Consider the following 20,437-nt stretch of genomic DNA (forward strand, 5'->3'; position numbering starts at 1 on the left):
TCAGTTAACTGATAGTTAGATTGTTAGCTGTTGGATCCAGTCATCAATCAGCAGATTTTAAGTGCTGCTACACAAAACTTGGCAGTATTGTAGGTTATAACTGGGTTGGTATCTGAGAGCAGCAGGATGATATAAAATTGTCCTGAATGGCCTGGGTAATTATATAGCAAAGGCAGGATGAGTCTGGATCGAATGTCCCAGTAGAACAGGCACTGGAGGAGCACATGGTCCATTGTTTCTATTTGACCCAAGTCACAGGGGGGCAGGGTCTCTTTGGGTAGGGGGTCTTCCAGTATCGGTCCTTGAGTACAGCTGATGGAAGGGCATGACATCAAGCCAGGGTGAGGGCCCTTTGATGGTTGGGAACCTTTAGATTTGTTAGTATGAATAAAGTGAGCACTAAAATACAGGCAAGCCAGCTTACTTACATAGGATATAGAAGAAATTCCAATGCATATGGATTTTGTTATAAAATAAATGTAACAATAGCTTAACTAAAGTTGAGCATGGAAGATGCTATAGATTAAATTTTAAAGAGCTCAGTGTTAATTCAGTTGTGAAATATGCCAGATCTCAATTTTCAAGGCAGATTCGTGTAGTCATATAGGAAATGTATAGCTTCAGCTACCAATCAATCAATCAAAAGACAAAGGGAGTAGATTACAACAAGAGTTGGAGGACATAAAACCCTGTCATTCCATCTACTCTTTTCTCCCAGATGGGTATGATGGCAGCATATGTTAAGAGCTGCCAAACAGGATTAAACATTAAACATGGTATCCATTGTGAAGCATTATTTTAACTTATGTAATCTCCATTGAAACTCTCTTACCTTGTCTCTCTCTTTCTGGAGATATGAATAGGGGAAAACAGGGATGCAAAGCATTCTCCTTTCAGATACCTTATCTGTACTGTAGCAATGGTCGAGACATCATGGCAAAAAAATTAACTACTCAGCAAGTGGAAAGGGAGTTCTGCTACAGCCAAATGTTCCTCAATGACTTCTCAAGTGAGCATATGATGGGCCTGCTTAAATGCAGACTGAAATTGTTTTCAGAGTATACATACTACAGAATTATCGCAGTTTGACTCCCATGGCTCCAAGTTACAGAATCCTGGGTGTTGTAGTTTGGTGAGGCACCAGTAGTCTTCAGCAGAGAAGGCAAAAAAAAAACCTTGCAAAACTACAAAATCCATGGGATGGAGCTACGGTACTTTGCGACATGGATACATCCTCTGTTAAAATGAGCATCCATGAGGCAGGCTTGTCCACCTTTCCTTTGATTGTCCATTTCTGTTACCTCCCTTCAAGGTAGTCCAATACATCTAACTGGATCCTCCCCACCTTCTTAAAATCTTAAATAGTCTTCTGGAAAGGCTTTCTGAAATAATTAATAGCAGCCTGAATAGTTTAGCAAAGTACATTTTTAGCACCACCGCTCCTTAGGTTGAGAGAGGTTTTAAGAACATCTTCAGTGGCAGCAAGCATTAGACCTGTTCAGTTTCAGAGCTTTTATTCATGGCCCTCAGGCTAATGTGGGGAGCCTGACAGTCTGCTTGCTCTTCTAAAAGGCTCCCCTTCCTGCACTCCAGCTTGTTTATTCAAGCCACTGGTTATGCTGAAATAGAGCTTCAAAAGCCTATCCTTTCATATTTCCAGGTTGCAATTATCCTATGTTTGAACTATATAAGCACATTTCTAGGGGGGAAAGGGAGAATTTTTTTTATCACACAGAGAATCCTCAAGTTTTCTCTTTTTCTTTATTAACTTAAAGATCTTGATGATATATAGTTATAAATATAGATAATGGGAGCTGTAGTTTTACAAGGTCTTTAGCCTTCTCTGCCAAAGAGTGCTGATGCCTCACCAAACTACAACTTCCAGGATTCCAATGCATTGAACCATGGCAGTTAAATGCTATTGTCAAAGGCTTTCATGGCTGGAATCACTGGGTTGCTGTGAGTCTTTTGGGCTGTATGGTCATGTTCCAGAAGCTTTCTCTCCTGACGTTTCACCCACATCTGTGGCAGGCATCCTCAGAGATTGTGAGGTATACCTCTGAGGATGCCTGCCACAGATATGGGCGAAACGTCAGGAAAGAAAGCTTATGGAACATAGCTGTACAGCCTGAAAGACTCACAGCAATGCATTAATGCTATTGTGTAGATTTTTATTGTATTTTAACATCATATCCATACAATAATATTTAATTGTTTTCTAGTTTTTGTATTTGTTTTGTTTTAAATTGTTATAAGCTTGTGTGGTTGCTAGTCACCTTGAGTCCCCATAGTGAGAAAGGTAAAATATAAAGGTGTTAATAATAATAATAATAATAATAATAATAATAATAATAATAATAATAATAGAGATTGTTGACTTATGGTGTTCAAAGGGTTTTCTAAGCCAAGGATTTTTTTGTGCTGTATAATCAGAGACACTCAACTGCAGTTTATTTAACTTGGCATAAATCCCAGCACTGTCTATTATCCTGACTCCTGACTATGTTGACTGGAGACTTCCGGTGATATATGCTGCCTCTCTGGTGCTTGACAATCCTGCCAGTCACAGTCGGGGAAGAAAACCATTAAACATAACTGCTGGCTGGCCTGCATGATGGCTGGCATGAGTCACAAAGGGATGGCAACACACTTTCTGGGACTGCAAGAATAGCTGACAAGATGTTCAACCTCCTACATGGGATGGAGGTGGGGGGTGTTGTCTTGCTGAGAAGGTCAGACAAGTTCATCCACATGCCATATTGGAAACAGTCATATGTTGGCTCTGCTTCTTTTGTGCCCATCTATCTCTCTTAGTATTGTCTACCCTGACTGGCAATGGTTCTCCTCAAGCTTTCAGAAAGAAATAGAGTGGCGGCTACTTCTCTCCCTGCTTTCCATTGCTATTTTTCATAAACTAGAGTTGCACCAGACAGCTTTTCAAAGAGAGGCCACTTGCAATTGGAAAATAGAGGGGTAGTCTTCTGTGACTTAGGAGATAGGTCTCATAAAGTGATGTACTGATTTGGAAGTGTCTCGAGTTAGATGTTCCTGGGGGTTTGATTCATACATAAAACTACAGCTCCCAGGATTCCACCCCAGATGTTGTTGGACTGGAGCTTCCAACGTCCCTTTGAATCATAGATAATGGAGAAGGAAATTGGGTAGGCTGCCGGATCCCAAACTACCTTAACCAATTGTAAACATATCCCATTAGTTTTAGTAAAATCTGAATGTCGGTTTAATCTAAGTTAATGTTTTGAAGTAAAACATCAAACATTTCGAACTCCGGGTATGAAAGAAATACATTAATGCACGAGGTTATAATTTCAAGTTACTAGAATGTGAACGTGTTTCCATGTTAAAGCCTCAAGTCATATGAAAAATTAGCAGACATACCATGTTTTCTTTTAGCCTAGGCTAAAATGAGCTATTCAGGTTCCTGTAATATGATGATAATAACACCTCACAGTCTAACCTTTAGTGTTTCTCATTCAACCACACAACTTGAACAATTACATGAATATCTTGCGGCTATGGATTTAAAATTCCACTTATGAACAAACCCTTTGCAACGATAATCCTGGAAACACAGACATTCTATTTCCAGCTCATCCAAATGTGTTAAAGAAAGAGGCTATGGATTAGGGAGACCGGCCTGGGGACAAGTAAGGTCCCAACGCACGGCAGCCACAGAGCTCAGGTAAAGGCATAAGCAGGGAAGTGAACTCCAGATCACATAGGGCTGGGACAAAAGGTTACATGACAAAATTTTACGCTCAGTCTCACACTGAAATAATTGACGGGTAGTTTGCAATAGAGTCGTTTGGGATATAAAAGCCATTGTGCGGCAGAGAGAGAGAGAGAGAGAGAGAGAGAGACAGAGAGAGACAGAGACAGAGAGACAGGAAATCCAAGTGACTCATGCTTTTCCATCTAGTTTGAAATAAAGGTTTCATGTTATCACCCTGGCAATGGGTGAGTTCTCAGTTTGGGGACCATATGCATGAATTTTAGGTGGTATGAAATGTGAATGTTTTATACAGAATGGGAAGATGGGAGAGAGATAGGAGAAGGAGATGCAAGAGAAGAGATAAAAGCTAGTTTCTATTTCTTGGCATTGGTGTCATATTAAAAATTATAGTCTGCTCTAAAAAGGTACCATTTAATGGAAAACAAGTCATCTGACATATCCCAAATAACCAATGGTATAGAAATAGAAATGAGAGGGGAAGCAACTGAAGGCAGAAGCACAAATTCTGCCCCCAGTTGAATTTTCCCTCAGTCCCTAAATATCTGGCAATGCAAAGAGTCAAAACAATTCCCACCTAGAAGTCGTTGTGGAAGAGACCACAAGGGCCATCCAGCCCAACCCCATTCTGTTATGCAACACAAATCACTCTTGGCAGATGCCCATCCAGCCTCTGTTCACAAGCCAAATATTTGCTGTGCTCTCTCCCTTTTCTTTGGCTGCCTGACTCATATTGCTCAACTTCAGTTTAAGTTCCTGAACAATTTCATTGAAGGAGACAAGAATACTTATTAAGGAGCAATTGTTTGATTATTCTCTCTACCAATATCTGAAACTGGTTGAAAGCTATAATGGGAAAGTAGTCCTTCTCTAGTCCTCAGTCAGTACTATTTTTGCTGGGTAATTAATTAATCCACATGGTTATGAAAATCAGCTTTCATAAAATGTGATTTCTTAGAAAAAGGAAAGTAGGTCCAAGTTGAAAAGTACTGCAGATTCACAATGGGTTGAATCCAAAAAAAGAATTGAATCCTTATTGCTGTTGATGCCTCCTTCTCTGGCAGAAAAAAATCATAGTTACTATTTATTTCATCAATGTGTTTGTTGTGTTCATAAGTTAATAACAAATATTTTATTTTGTTAATATATATTATTGAACATTAGTATAATACTGTTTTTTCCAATAAAGATTGGATTTAAGTAAAATTTAAACTTAATCTTTTACAGCTTGCTCAGATATTACCAACAGAAGAGAATTTCCTCTTATTCTTTAGATGCCAGCAGCTGAAATCAAGTGAAGACTTCATGCAGGTAACCTACAGAAAAATTGCCTTTTTGGTAAATTTAAACTATCAAGATCAAAAACTCTTTCTGCTATTTTTATTTCAAATGATTAATTTCTCCATTCCAGATATGGCGGAAATATGATAGTGACCACAGTGGCTTTATTGATGCTGAAGAACTCAAGGTAAGAAATGTTGCATGGTTATTTATTTAGACACTATAGCCTAGTCCACTGCAAAGGAAAAATGATGATGACAAGAGTGATGGCAAATTCCTGGGAAAAGAATTCTGGCAATTAGATTCACATTTTTCGTGTAGAGAAACAGTAAATTTTGGTTATTGTGAAGCTGCACGTGGAAAGAAAATCTGTCTTTAAGTGCTTTAAAGCAGACAATTGTAAGTCTCATCCAGTGATACAAACATCAACATTAAAAGGCAATAATAATCCCATAAAACAAACAAAAACATTTTTGTACAGGAATTTTATCAATTTACCTTTTTTGAAGTTAATATAAGGATTTATTCACATCTGGGATTGGCAACTGTCATCTTCCAAATGCTCTCCATATACAGTTCCAGCAGACATGGGCAGCATAACCAGTCATGAGAAATTGTAATTCAAAGCATATGGAGAGACATAGTTGCTTATGCCAACCTCTGCTTTAAACAAATAGCTCATCGCATGGTAGCCATTCCTGGACTATACAACTTCAAGAGTGGGAGTCAAATACAGTCAGTCCCCAAGTTACAAAAAAGGTTCTGTAGGTTTGTTCTTAAGATGAATTTGTATGTAAGGCAGAACAGATACTTTTAAAAAGTATAACTCCAGCCAAAAATATAGATTTTTAGGTTTTGGATCGCATAGGGAAGGGAGAACACCCCTGTGCTGTTTCTTTTGTTGTCTGTGCCCCTGTTTAGAAGATTTCACTTCACTTTCTGTCCCTGTGATAATTTTATTTTGAAAAAAATGGCTTGTTGTGGAAATAAGGACTGGTGATCAAGCTTCAGTGGAGACACCCTTTCCCCAGGATAACTCTTCCAGGAGTGAATTTCCTTTCTGTTCTCACCCCTGTTCTTAACTGAGTCATTTGTAAGTTGGATGTTTGTAACTTGTGGACTGCTGTGTACAGCATCATGGTGATAGTTGCAAGTTTATTTCGTGACAAAAGTATTGCATAATAAATATGTTTAAAACTGATAAAATAAAGGAATCACAAGCAGCTTAATAATTTTAGACCAAAAGTGGGCAACAGTAACCACATTATCTGTAGCTTTAAACAACTCTTCCTCTGTACCTAAGGTAGGACATTATGGGCCAGCATACATATGCTGAGTTGTTTGTTCTGCTCCACAGTCACACAAGGTGGATTCACACAAACTACCTCCAGGTAGTGCCATCTTGCCAGATTGTCTTTTGATCTGCCCACCACTTCGGAGTCTTTTAGGGACTTCCAAGTTGCCCATTCTTGGTTTGCCCCTGGAGACAGACCCTCTTGGGGAGCCATCCAGTTGGGATTGCCTGGTTTAGCTGCTCAAAGGGATACTCTTGCTGTTGCTGGGGGAACGTCAAAAGGAGTGGTGGTTCTCATGAAACTTTTCCTTGATTTGAGTCTACTGGGAGGAGGCTGATAGCAATGCAGTGGATGGCTTTCACAGTGTTTCACAACCTTATTTCTCTCACAGTTAGTAGCAACTTACAGTCACACATCGGGGGGGGGGGGGGCAATGCCAGCTAGCTTGTAGAGTTTATCAGCAGGTGTAGGTTTAAGTCACCCTGTGATTATTCTGCATGTTTTGTTCAGTGCTGTGTTCACCTGCTTCGCGTGGACAGATTTGTGCCAAACAGGACAGGCATACTCAGCAGTTGAGAAAGATAAGGCCAGGGCTGATGTTCTTATTAATTTTGGGTCTGTTACATTTTTGGGTCTCTTGCAAGTTACATTTTATTGATAAAAGTGTGATATGCAGATTAGTACCTTATGAAGATTTTCTGTTATTTCTGTATTTATTTTTTTAACCATTTGGACCCCACCCTATATCAAAAGATCTCAGGATGATATACAAATAAAATGAATTTCAACATTCATTTAAAACAGTAAATGGGGCTTTTAAAGGCCAGAAACAATCTCCAAGAGTGCCTGAGTTGCCTAGTTACCTCTTGAAATATTAACAATATGGGTGATAGCTTCCTCTGTCTTATTCAAATGTTTAAAGACTGATATCATATCACCTCTTCTCCAAGTTAATCATGCCCAGGTCCCAAAGGGCTTTGTTTCAAGACCGTTTACTATCTTGGCCACTTTTCTGGTAAAAGGTACATTATTTTATATTATTCAGATACTTATAGGATAGTGTTCTGAATTCTCTACTTGTGTTGAATTCAGCTCTCTTGCTAAAAATCCCTTCTTGGGTACTTATTTCACCAGCTTCGTATTACAGCTAAGTCCTTCCACACAAAGCTTCCCCTTCATGCCATTTAACCAATAACTTTCTATTAGTGCTATAAGCTAAAAAATCTGGTTCATAATATCGGAATAGAACAATCCTCCACAGAATAGTATTAAAGGAGTTAGAACAGGTGCGTGTGTGTTTTGCTCCCAGCCAATATGCATTTGCAATTCCCTAGCTCTTTGGATGTCTTTCTTAATAAAGAACTTTAAATGTCACTAAACTAGGACAATTGACTGCTCTGTTGGGAAAACAAAAAGGGGGTTGTGTTTGAAGGTCAGTATAGTGATTTCCTGCTTTCCTTCAGATTTACTAGCAGAAAAGGGAGGTATGCAATTATGGAATCAATCTTTGAAGGAGAAGACCCCACCTCTGGATGAGTGACAGTGGCATTAAACTCAAAGCCGGACAGCAGGCTAGTTTAAATGACAAGTTTATTTTTACACTGTGTCTAGGAATCCAAATTAGACAAAATTGAAAAAACGATTGAAATGGAGGTTGGGGAGCAAAGCAGAACACAAACAGTTCTGTCTCCTCCATATATATGTAGCTGGAATGGAAATTTTATATTCAACAGAGTATTGTGTGCATAACTTAGTGTGGGCAATTCAGTGGGCTTAGCTGCATCATAATTGGTGGGAGGGTTAAGTAGCAGCTTACAAGGGCAAATGGAAAGCTGGAGGTAATCTCTACTACCACATACCTCCTCATTGCTGTGGCTATGACTGCTATTGATCTAACAGAGCTACCTAATATAGCCTGTCTGCTATATGCATATGATTTAGTTGGCTGTCTTGTCTACAAGAGGTGTTAGTGTCTTCAAGTCACCTTATGGTAGCCTCATGAATTTAATAAGATTTTCCTTAGACAACCTGAGTGCCTGCTTCCATTTTAACCCAGAACGTGTCTGGGTCAACCTTGCTCAGCTGTAGAGTTACTCAATATCTGAATTCTTGTCCTTTATTTTGCCTAACATTTTGAATGCAAACCAATGAAAATGCAGCCATTTTTATCCCATTAATGTCTGTGCCTAAGCATAGTTCTTGCTTCCTGCTGTAGGCATAATACTGACATTGACTTTAAAGACTTATGTATATAGCTTCTTTCTTTTCCTTCATATGATCATACAACTCAGTTTTACAGGCTAATTCTATACATCAGTTACTTAAAACCTAATCCTATTATTCCTGGATAAGCATGAATACAATTGTTGCAATAATAGTTACTACAACAACACACAACAAAGACCAATACCATGGAGGTTAAAATTGATAGTTTAATATTGACAGGGTAGACCTGCCAGAAAAGACAGGTCTTCAGTTGGATTCTGAATTTTGACAGCTGATTTAGCTGTTGTATCTCGTCCAGCAGGTCATACAATATAATATCTCGCTCCTAAACCCAGCTGAATATACTGATTTTTTTGACATATTTGTTTTGTTGCAGAGCTTTTTGAAAGACTTACTACAGAAGGCAAACAAGCAGATTGATGATTCAAAGCTGTCGGAATATACAGACATCATGGTAAGAGTGGTGGCAACTGTTTCATTTGGGAAATTTAGTTCACCCAGTTTCTGTGCTAATACATTCATTCTCAACCTCACTAAAACACTCTATCCCATTATCATATTTTGATCCCTCACACCCTTCTCTGAATTATGCATCAGTCAGTAGAAGAAGCTTCACAAACAATGAATGCCTAAAGAGGAATTCTGTCCCAGGGAACAAAAATTTCAAATTATGTTTAGGGGAAACCTAACAGGTCCTCCTGTAGTGAAGCCTTCATTCATTTCCACGGACTTTGTAGAAGCTCTCAGATATGAGAGACTATTTCACAGCAGTGGCGTTGGCAGATTGAAACTCAGGTGGCTTCCAACAACGGCTTGCATTGCGTGCACTTCACAGTACTAGTAACCAATTTGGTATTCTGGCATTATCCCAGTTACATTTTGAATTGTTGCCTTCAGCAGTGTTGTTTTTGCAAAATTACAACTCTGACCTAGTTATGGAAAATTGGCTTGTGCTGAAAACTATATGCCTTGGTTGGTGATGAGAAAATGTAAATGGCTAATATCAAAAGTTCCAACACTACTGCATTATTACGTGATTCTTACCCTGGCTTTATTTTGCTCATTGAATATATTGACATGTGCTTAAGATAGCGCATCATCCTTTGTAACAAATAATAAGTAAGTAATAAACAGTTACTAAATTAATAAACAGTTATAGTAAAAATTTCAACAGTGGATCTAAGGTACTCAGCCTTGAATGGAATGATATTGGATAAAATTGAGGCTTCCTTGAACAAAAGTTAGGGAGGCATTAAATACATCCAATCTTCCATTTCGCATGTTTTTCTGGAGGACATCTCAGCCTTCCAGTAGACATTATAAAGGGTAAGGGGGGGGGGGGGAAAGATACAAGCATATTCTGTTCCATAAGCAGAACTCTTGCACCCATGCAATATAAAGGGCTAAAAAGTAGTCATGAGAACTGTTGGTAAAGGTTTTCTCTTGACATTAAGTCTAGTTGTGTCCAACTCTGGGGGTTGGTGCTCATCTCCATTTCTAAGCCGAAGAGCCAGCATTGTCCGTAGACACCTCCAAGGTCATGTGGCTGGCATGACTGCATGGAGCACCATTACCTTCCCGCTGGAGTGGTACCTATTGATCTACTCACATTTGCATGTTTTCGAACTGCTAGGTTGGCAGAAGCTGGGGCTAACAGTGGGAGCTCACCCCGCTCCCCAGATTCAAACTATCGACCTTTCAATCAACAAGTTCAGCAGCTCAGCAGTTTAACCTGCTGTACCACAGGGGGCTCCTTACAAGAACTGTGTGGAATCTAATGTGGAAAGAGCCTTATTTTTAAAGGTGTCTGCTGAAGCGAGACCACTTTCACTCAAAGCAGGCAACTGAAGAGCAGACATCAATCTCTTGGGAGTCTAATTCAGGATTGTCATGGATTGACCATATCCTGATAAGATAAATCAGTGGCACTTCTAGGGAAACTATTATTTTGCTCATTTTGCTAAACACAACAATCTTTCCACTCAACAATCCTATAATAATTTTTCAGCTCAAGATGTTTGATGAAAACAATGATGGAAAACTGGAACTGACTGAAATGGCCAGGTATGTAGAGTTACAGAAGAAGAAAAAATGGAGATTAGCAACAACATGTAGTGAAACCTAGAGAAAGGAAAAATAACTTCAGAAATAATTTGAATTGCCAAAATACAGTGTATTTGAAAAAATAAAATCCACCACCTCCTCCCTGTTTATTAAAAATAACTCTCTTCTTATAAAAAGAAAAATGCACAGCAGTTCTAATTGGTGAGCACTGCTGAGTTTAAAGTGCACAAATAGATTCATCCAAAGCTCTGCCAACCTTAGATTGGGAGGATTTTCCTGCCAGACTGGACTGTTATGGTATTTGAATTTTTGAAAAACCTATTTGCTTCCCATTCCAACTAATGGGAAGGAAATTTTGGAAATAATTTTCATGAGTTGTGTACATTTCCCCTGTATTGGGTGGTAGGTGGTGAGTCTGGTACCTGGGAGGGTCCATCCCAAAGGCACCAAGATTTTTTTCTCAGCATTTTCTGTTGGCGAGTGTAAACTTTTCTATTCCAATAAGATTTTAAAGTCAAAGTTTTATAAAGATTGGGTTAAGGATGCTCTATTGTTTTAAATTTAACTTTAATAGCTTTTCTTTTAAATTGTATTTTACCATTTCAAGTGTATTGTTTAAAATCTGTGCATATTTTAATGTTCACTTTTTGTACATTTTTAGCTGCATTTTATTTTTAAAATGCTAATCCCTTTTAAATGTTATGGCACAGAATTATGATGATGATGATGATGTCAGCATTCTTCAAAATGTATGTGAAGTCAATATTGACTACTTATTATAGCAGTTCAGTAATTGTTTCCAATATTCTTGTGTTTTCTCCAGATTGCTTCCAGTAGACGAGAATTTTCTCATTAAATTTCAGGTATGCAGCATTCTAAATATGGCCTCACATATATGTATATTATATACATACCTATCAATATCCCATCAACTGCTGTTCTAATACTTTTTTTCTTTTGAATATTAGGGTGTCAAAATGTGTTCGAAAGAGTTTAATAAAGCATTCGATACATTTGATTCAGTAAGTAGACTTTTTCTTTTTTAAAAGTAAACTCTCACCGATGAAACCATTTTATTGTACCTGTTCTGCAAGGTGAAATAATTCAATTGGTCATGTTGTCTTGTTTGTTTATTTTCAGGATGGAAATGGCTACATAGATGAAAACGAATTAGATATTTTACTGAAAGATCTCTGTGAAAAGAACAAAACGGTAATTCTAATGGCTTTTATTTCCATTAAAAGTGCATTTAAACAGGATTTTCAAGGATTGCCCCTGTCCCCTAAGCAATAAATATTGATGGCTTTGTAATCCATTATGTTTAGATTTCCAAAGCAACAGAGTGCATTCATATGTATAGCATCAGGTAGCAGGCATTGGCACCATTACTTCCTTGCTCCACACAGTGGTTATTTTATGTTACTCTTTTGAATTGTGTGTTTGTGGTGCCGATTTTGAAAAGGACACAGCACTACCTGATATTTCAGGTAGTGCTGTGTCCTTTTCAAAATCGGCATCACAAACACACAATTCAAAAGAGTCCATTCTAATTGGCTGACAATACAGTGGGTTCAATCTTCTTGAAGCAGATTGAGAGATACAACACTCTTGCTGCTACTGAATGCTTGCTTACTGAAAATGTTAGGAATTGTTCCCTAAAATATTTGGAACACATCAGCATATGCTGTCACATAAACCTTGCAGCTCCCATAATCCCCCTATCAGTATGGCCATGGTGGCTGGAGGATTCTGCAAGTGCCAAAAAGTAGTATCTCCAAGTTCTGCATAGGCTGTTTGAAATGTGCAGCACTTAGAGCCCATCCCACCAGAATTCCTAATAGTGAGCTAGTAGTAAAATTGAAGTATGGCATTGCTCAGTGATGGATATTCATGGCTGCCTTTTGAGTTCATCTGCATGCTTTCACTGGACTGTATGGGAAGTATTTATTTCTTGTTCAACCTTTTCAAATCCAGCATCTTTTGGATGTTTTGGATATCAACTCTTAGTGTTTCTTGCCATTGGCTGATGAGAGTTAAAATCAAAACATCTGCAGTAGATATCACATCAGCTGGGAAAGGCTGTTCTAATGTGAAATCCCTCCGCTATTGGTGTAATAAAATAAGAATGACTTTTTCAGTCATATAAACCAGATCACTATTTTTAACTTGAAAAGCTGAGTACAAACTGTGTATCGAAAGCAAAATCTATAGAATCTTAGAATAAAAGTGTTGGAAGAGACCACATGGGCTATCTAGTCCAACACCCTGACATGCAGGAGCACAATAGAAGCACCTCCAACAGATGGCCATCCAAACTCTGTTTAAAAGCTTCCAAGGAAGGAGCTTCCACCAAACTCTGAGGCAGAGAGTTCCACTGTTGAACACTGTTGAAGTTCTTCCTGATATTCAGGACCTCACAGGCCCAGTGTCCATGAATAGATGTGTCAGAGAGATATCCATCATTCACAAGACATTTTCCTTCAGCAGTTGCAATAACTATACTTGGTGGGGAAGAAGAATCATTTACATGCCAAGTATCAAATTCAGTGCTTGCAGATGTTATGCTCTCATGCCATAGCAATCAGAAGGACTTCAGCTGAGCAATTAACATCCAGGTTCAGCGTCTAAATACGGCTAGGAAACACTTTTGTTTGAAACCCTGGAAAGGTGCTTCCGATAAGAGGATTACAGTGAATTAAATTGACTGCAGGTCTGGTTTAGTGTGAAGTGATCAAGAGTGTGTGCAGCAGTTAGAGATCCTGATTAAGGAGCAAAGACACCAGTGGCTTGGAGAAACAAACTAAAGGCTTTATTATGCGGACTCCATTCAAAGAGGGGAAATGGACTCAGGGTGCTAATTTAATCCAGCTTCATTCTTGGGAAGAAATGAGATAGGAATATTGGGAAGCGTAGAAGTGGTTAAAAAAATCCCTAGGAATACTGATTTACGTCATAATGGAGTCAGGATAGGCAGACAAGAAGGAAAGACACTTTGGGCTATTCAAACTATCCAACCCTATTACTACTACTGCCTGCTCTGCGGCATTCTTGACTTCATTGCTGTTGCTTGTCTAGCATAAGGCAAGTTCCCTTGTACCACAACATATTTTGACTAGGAGTGGGCAATCTGTCACCCTCCAGATATTTTGGGACTGCAGTTCCCATCAGCCTCCACAACATAACCAGTAGTGAGAGCTTTTTGGAGTGCCAGCCAGAAAACATCTAGAAATACAGTTGCCCACAATGAGATCTCATAGATGATGCTTTGTATTTTTAATAATGTGCACGTATGAGTAGTTGGTAATGTACAAGTGAACATTAGGAAGAACATCTGATGCTGAGAGGTGTTCAACAGTGGAATATGCTGCCTCAAAGTGTTGCAAAGTCTCCTTCTTTAGAGGTTTTTAAACAGAAGCTGGATAGCCATCTGTATGGAGTGCTTTGATTGGCCCTTGTGAGTGGGGAGATTTGGAACACAGCTTTTACTCTTTTGCTCCCTATTGCACTTTTGAGCACAATTGCTCTTTCTGCAAGCGTTTTAGACTGCATAGTTAATTATAATTTTACTTTACTCCGTGGCATTTTTAGTGTGAAAAATATTAATAAGCAGTATTCACATATTTAAAGACAATTCAAGCACTTGCTAATTGCATGGTGTCACATCTAATTTGGGCTTAAGACAACTTGCTAGAATAGTTTTCTAAAATATATTCAGGTACCGTTGTGTGAAACATGTAGTTAATAATAATTTATTTAAATAAATGTAATCAAGATGATGGCAACCACGATACCTCACACCATATAAAGATTCTTTTCATCAACGTTTCAAGTGAGTGATCTAAAGCTAAATGATATTTCTACAGAGTTCTAGCAAGTTTATCAATTTAGGCTAGCAATGAAACTGGACAAGGGTTGCTACAACTCAGGGCTTGGTTTCATGAAATTCTCTAGTTTTGATCTCTGCTTCTCTGGGAAAGAGGAAAAGTACAGCAGTGGACTATTACAGTTTCCATGACTTGATTGATTTGTTGCTGCAATTTTCAAAGATTTTCTAGGGCTCGCTATAGTATATAGTAGGCACTTGTCATAAATAGTGTGAATAAAGGGCTGGCTGTGAAACTAGAGCCCAACCAAGAACAGCAACTTCCTCAGGTGTGACTCTGTGGTCAGCTTTTGCCAGAAGTTGGTCATAATAGAGTCTTGCTGGAGGACTAGAGATTTCTAGAGATATCATATTAATAAAATCTGTCAATTACCAAATATTGTATTCAAACGTTAAATCCACAAATGTGGTTGGCCTACTATAGTTTCCTATTTAACGTCCCCACCAAATCATTGTGTTGTCAGGGCTCCCCCTCTGCTATACTCTGATCGCTGGAAGCAAGTAGACTAGATTAAATGTTCCTTATCCTATGTCCCCAAGTTAGTGAATAATCTCCCTTCACCTTGACCTGAGAACAGATCCTTAGCTAAGGTCTTAATTTCCAAACAGGAAATTTTTGTATGCTTGTGTGTTTGAATGACAAGATATGAACAACTGTGTTGCATCTTACTTAATGACATCAGCCAGATGAACATGGATCTCAAGTTTTGGTGTGGAAACCTCAGGACCTGAAGCAATCTTGATCTGACAACCTAATTATACAGCAATTTCCTTTTTTCTTAAAACAGGTACTAGATATTAACAACCTTGCAACATACAAGAAGAACATAATGGCCTTGTCTGACGGAGGAAAGCTTTACCGAACAGAACTTGCTCTTATTCTCTGTGCTAGTGAAAACTAGAGCTCTTTGATTCCTTCCACTTAACTAGTGACATACTATATCTTTGACAAAAAAATTATAACTGTGCACTATAAGGGAGTAGGCTTTACTTTCTTTTATACCTTGTAAATTTAAAACTGCATATAGATAATTAGCCAGGATACATGGCACATTCTTTTCAGCTTGTTTCTATACTGTTTGTAATGTACAGTTTTTGTAACTATAAGATTGATAAAGAGGATGTCTCTGTTTGGGCCAGTCTGTTGATTCATTTACAAACAAAATTACACCCCAGTGTGGTCATTGTTTCCATACAACATGTCTGGAGATTGTTCTATCCTTTGACACTTGCTGTTGGAGCAATAATGATCTCTATGAATTAAATGGTCCTTCTGGCCATGATTGAGAGAGAAATAGTTCAATGACTTATTTGTTCTGAGTTTAACAGAATTTGACAGAGGTAGCGGATATGCGTGGCAAGTTACTGTAAGGAGCATTCACAGAAGTTTTCTTTTGTTTTCATAAGAAAAAGAGAGTCTGGCGATGGACCTACATACACTCCAAACTGTAGTGCTGCCTGCTGGCTCAGTCAGTGGACTACGGGAAAAACAATCCAAGACATGGAGAGGCTGCATAGGCATTATTAGGCACACTGGCATGGCACTCATTCAGACATGCAACTTTTCCAAATGCCTGGCCTTCCCATGCAAACTAAGCTCTTTCAAGCTCATAAATTTCCCATAATCAAGCCAGTTACTTATAACCCATGCTAGGAACAAAACTTGACAAAGCTACTTCTTTGGAGTCTATCAGTAGCTGGGGGATTGTGAATGCTGGAGACCAAAAGGCACATTGTTTCAAGGGGAAGAGGTTAGCATTCATTAGCAGTACAGAACTTCGGAGTGCTGTAGTTTAATCGTGTTAATTCCCACCAAGTTATTAATTTCCCAGCTATCAATTTTCCCTTAATTCACACCCCAAGGTCACAGATGCCTCAGGAAACATTGGCACCAACTTTTACAAGAAGCCTTTAAGCTACTTCGGTAGCCCCACAGTCACTAATAGTGTCTTCTACTGGACAAATTGCAGTTGACAAACACATAAAGGGTACAATAAATAAAGGCAGGTAGAATTATTCAAACACAAATTGACCTCATACTAGACTTTACCTTTTGCTTTAAGGAATGCTGCTGTGTCAGAGAATATGACAACCCATTTTCTAAAATAATTTCCACACTTTGCAGATTATGATTCTCGCAAACTGCTGTTTTTACATCATTCTGTGTAATCTATAATTAAATTTAATATACGAAGACTTCTGGTGTCTAGTTTCTGTATTTCCAATGTTCATTTCTTTGAGTTAATGAGTTTTTTTTTTAAAAAAAGCTTTTATTAGTGATATATATCACACTTGCCCAGCTTCGTTAAGCCAAAATCTAATTTGTTGGCAAAGTGTGTAACATGGGCCACATGCAGACCCAAGGCCTACATTTTGTTTGGGGCAAAAGCTTCAGACTGTATTTTAGCTAAATTGCCTATTTCTATGAGACAGAACTAGAATACCAGCCCCCCCCCCCTCCAATTCAAGAGAGCTCAGAAGTTTGTTGAAATTAATGACATATTCACCAGAACCGTAGTTGTAGCCATATATACCTTATGTGGGAGTGAGTGCCAAAAACAGCAAAACTGTGCACATCCCATGCTATTATTTTCAACAGAACTTTGTCATCACTCATTTGTGCCCACTGACTACAGATGGAGCTACAATGGCTGATATCCAAAGTATATCAGCCTCAAGGCGCTGATTTAGTGGCTTCTGAAAGATTTTTTGCGGGGATAGATGAACAATTTTGTGACCATGAAAAATTGTTACTATAATGCAGTGGTTTTCAACCTGTGGGTCCCCAGGTGTTTTGGCCTACAGCTCCCAGAAATCCCAGCCAGTTTACCAGCTGTTAGGATTTCTGGGAGCTGAAGGCCAAAGCATCTGGGACCCACAGGTTGAGAACCACTGCTATAAAGTGTGCATTGGATCCAGTCATTTAGTTTAAAAAGTGGATCTAATTTTAGAAAAGGGCTTTGTGGGAGTTGGACTCAGTGGAATTCAGTTCTTTTTTCAGTATATCCTATTAAGACAGCATAATTTCTCTATAGATGAAGATATATTCCAAATGTACACTGGGGACACCAAAATGTGCCTATCAGTGGGAAGAGTTCTGCTTTAAGTTTCATTTTCTGGTGGAAAGGTCCAGGCTAATTTTAAAAAATAACTACAAAGACAATTATTGTATACAAAATAAAGGTGCTGATTTCACATGAAGGCTCAAATGCCTTTTACAAAGATAAAAATTGCCTCCAACATGCAAGTGCCTTGTGTTTCATTTCTGAAATTTGTACTAATTTAAGCATCTCTCTTGGTGAGCAAGGGCTTAACACATTAAGAGGCTTAGTCAGGTCAGATGTCCCCATTTTGACAATTCTCCTTCAAGCATCATGATCTAATTCTTCACCTTCACACTCACCTCTAATTTCTCCATGCAATGTAAAATAGTGTGTGTTTAAAAAAAGAAAAAGAACAGTGATTTCAATTTTCGCCTAGAGGCATATTTACAAATTATAAAATGATTGAAACTTGGTTTGCCAATGAACCATTTGATTTAAGTTTTTTTCTTCATATTTTTATTGGTAGTTTGATCTACTGTGATGAGAAGTTTAAAGTGCTTCTAGCTGAAAACACTGTACGGTTACATTTGTGAATAGATGATTATTTGCACTGCATAGTTTCAGAGATATCAAGATTGTTCAGGAGCTTCCATGTCACCCAGGAATTTGAAACTTTGAAACATATGCCATCCAAGATACCATAATTACTAGGGAAATATTAAACTGGGACATTTACACATGACTTCCTCAAAAAAAGAACCAATGGAAAAATGGTTGATCATGAATAAATAACACATCTGAGTTGAGTTACAGTACTACATATGGCAGGAAGCAATGTTATTTTGGTGGCCAGGTTTTCAAAACAGGGAGAAGAGCAAGTCAAGACTGGCTGAGATATGCAAGGTATACCTCTATAAGGCCTGCTTCAAGTCTTGGAAGAAGGCCTCTTGTGAAGTTTCAGGCTCCTATGAGATGGCAAATCTCATAAAAACTTTCAAACACCTGGAAATATTGTAATGGCTAGCCAGCAGCTACCACGAGGAAAGGAATTTTATTGTCACCATGCTGAGCACATTGGAGTGTAAATTGTAGACACCTGCCGTATTTACTGCTCCCCCGTTCCCCCCCAAAATATGTTGTGTGATTTGAAGGCAACATATTCAACTGATATCACAAAATACAAGATTTTGGTATCTCATTTAATGTTCATACCGGACAAGCTTTCTGGCCACTAAGTAATTCTTACAATAAGAAACACCTGCCAATCCTAGCAATTAGTTTGCAGAAGCAAATGCACTTATTAGGATGTAAGGTCCTCTCAACAAATTAGGACTTATTGCCGAATAAATAGCCAGTGTGGCACAGCAGTTTGGGTGTTAGTATAGGGTCCCTTCTACATTGCCATAAAAGATTATTTGCTTTGAACTGGATTATATGGCAGTGTAGACTAAGATAATTCAGATCCAATCAGATAATGTGGATTTTCTGCTTTAACAACCTGGATTATCTGGCAATGTAGAAGGGGCCAAGGATTCTGGGGGCCAGGGCTTAAATCCCCACTTAGCTATGGAAATCCACTAGGCATGCTTGAACAATTCTCCAGCCTCAGAGGAAGGCAAAGGCAAAACCCAGTCTAGACACATCATGCCAATAAAACCTCTGTGATAAGGTCACCATAAGCTGAAATGACTTGAGGACACATAACAGCAACTACAACAAGCAACTACCTACTTTCAGTCTGCTTCAGATGACCACTAAGGCCTCGCTGCCTCCATAGGTTGAAGTTCTTAGTGACTGAGCTTTGTTATTCAAAAGAAACCTTCTAATTCTTTTTTACTTTTGATGTTAAGATGCCTATTTCCAAAGTCTTCTAAAAATGCTACCTAAGAAGGAAGTCTTGAAAGGGCTCAGGCTGAACACCTTCCACTTGCATAAATCAAATATTGGAAACAGTGACCATATTTTTAAGAGTTGTTGTCTCCAAAAGTAACTTTTCTAAGCTCTGTTCTCAGGTAGTCAGGCTTGAGGAAACCTCAACATTGAGAAAAGTTTCTGAGTATAGAGTGCTAGTTTAGAATGAATAAAAGTATGTAGTAGTGTCCAGCAAGTAGAATTGCTTAATGTATTACTGTTAAATATTGCAAGAAGAAAAGTGTGCAGTGCAAGCTTGTAGGTGGTTGATAAATTACATAAGACATCAACAAGAGGCTGGAGCTTTACATATGTTGATGTCATTAGAAGAAGCTCATCTCACATGATTTTCCCTACTTGTACTATTAGAAAATTGCATTCATCATCACAAACATTTAGCAATGCAGGCTGACATCAATATGAATATTCATATTGATTAAGATTATCAGTCCTACCTAACTCAATTTTGCTGAGGAAGAAATCCATAATTAGGTGACTAAATATAAGTGCCCTGATTTTCAGAGCTGCCATGTGACTACAAATCCCATTGGTAACTAATGGTGCAGCCAGTACTGTGAATCTTTCAAAACCAGGGCAAGGTAGATAAAATACTAACCTTATTTTATTTGATAGGTAACAAACTACAAGGGCTCAAATGATGTTATCCTTGTGTTTATTCCAAACCAATTCAAGAAAAACAGGGATCCACAATCTAAAAACACAATTCTCTAGAGAATAGACAGAGACAAATCCCAATGATATTACTATAAGTACAGGGAGGTCACTCAGGCCCCATCCCCACTGCTGTATAATGCAGTTACACTGCATTATACAGCCATGTAGCTTCATACAATGCAGTTCAATATTTAAAAAACAAAAATGTGCATTGCTCCATGTTCTTCACTATGCAACTATGACAGGCCTATCAAAGCACCTTCAAGTCACCTGCTGCCTTCTGGTGACCTAATAAAGTTAATAAGGCTTT

General features: G+C 38.4%; 1 protein-coding gene across 1 annotated transcript in view; it reads left to right on the forward strand.

Moving 5' to 3' along the window:
- The window catches only part of calb1 (calbindin 1), a 30,910-nt gene extending 14,217 nt beyond the window's left edge, over nt 1–16,693 (forward strand). Inside the window, exons 4-11 of the mRNA XM_003219530.4 lie at nt 4,976–5,059; nt 5,160–5,216; nt 8,927–9,004; nt 10,559–10,614; nt 11,438–11,477; nt 11,583–11,636; nt 11,755–11,826; nt 15,286–16,693. Coding sequence (XP_003219578.1) covers nt 4,976–5,059; nt 5,160–5,216; nt 8,927–9,004; nt 10,559–10,614; nt 11,438–11,477; nt 11,583–11,636; nt 11,755–11,826; nt 15,286–15,399 — 555 coding nt within the window. The 3' untranslated portion in view covers nt 15,400–16,693. The remainder of the gene's footprint in view (nt 1–4,975; nt 5,060–5,159; nt 5,217–8,926; nt 9,005–10,558; nt 10,615–11,437; nt 11,478–11,582; nt 11,637–11,754; nt 11,827–15,285) is intronic.
- The last annotated feature ends 3,744 nt before the right edge of the window (nt 16,694–20,437 follow it).

This window comes from Anolis carolinensis, chromosome 4, assembly GCF_035594765.1.
Source record: "Anolis carolinensis isolate JA03-04 chromosome 4, rAnoCar3.1.pri, whole genome shotgun sequence".
NCBI lineage: Eukaryota > Metazoa > Chordata > Lepidosauria > Squamata > Dactyloidae > Anolis > Anolis carolinensis.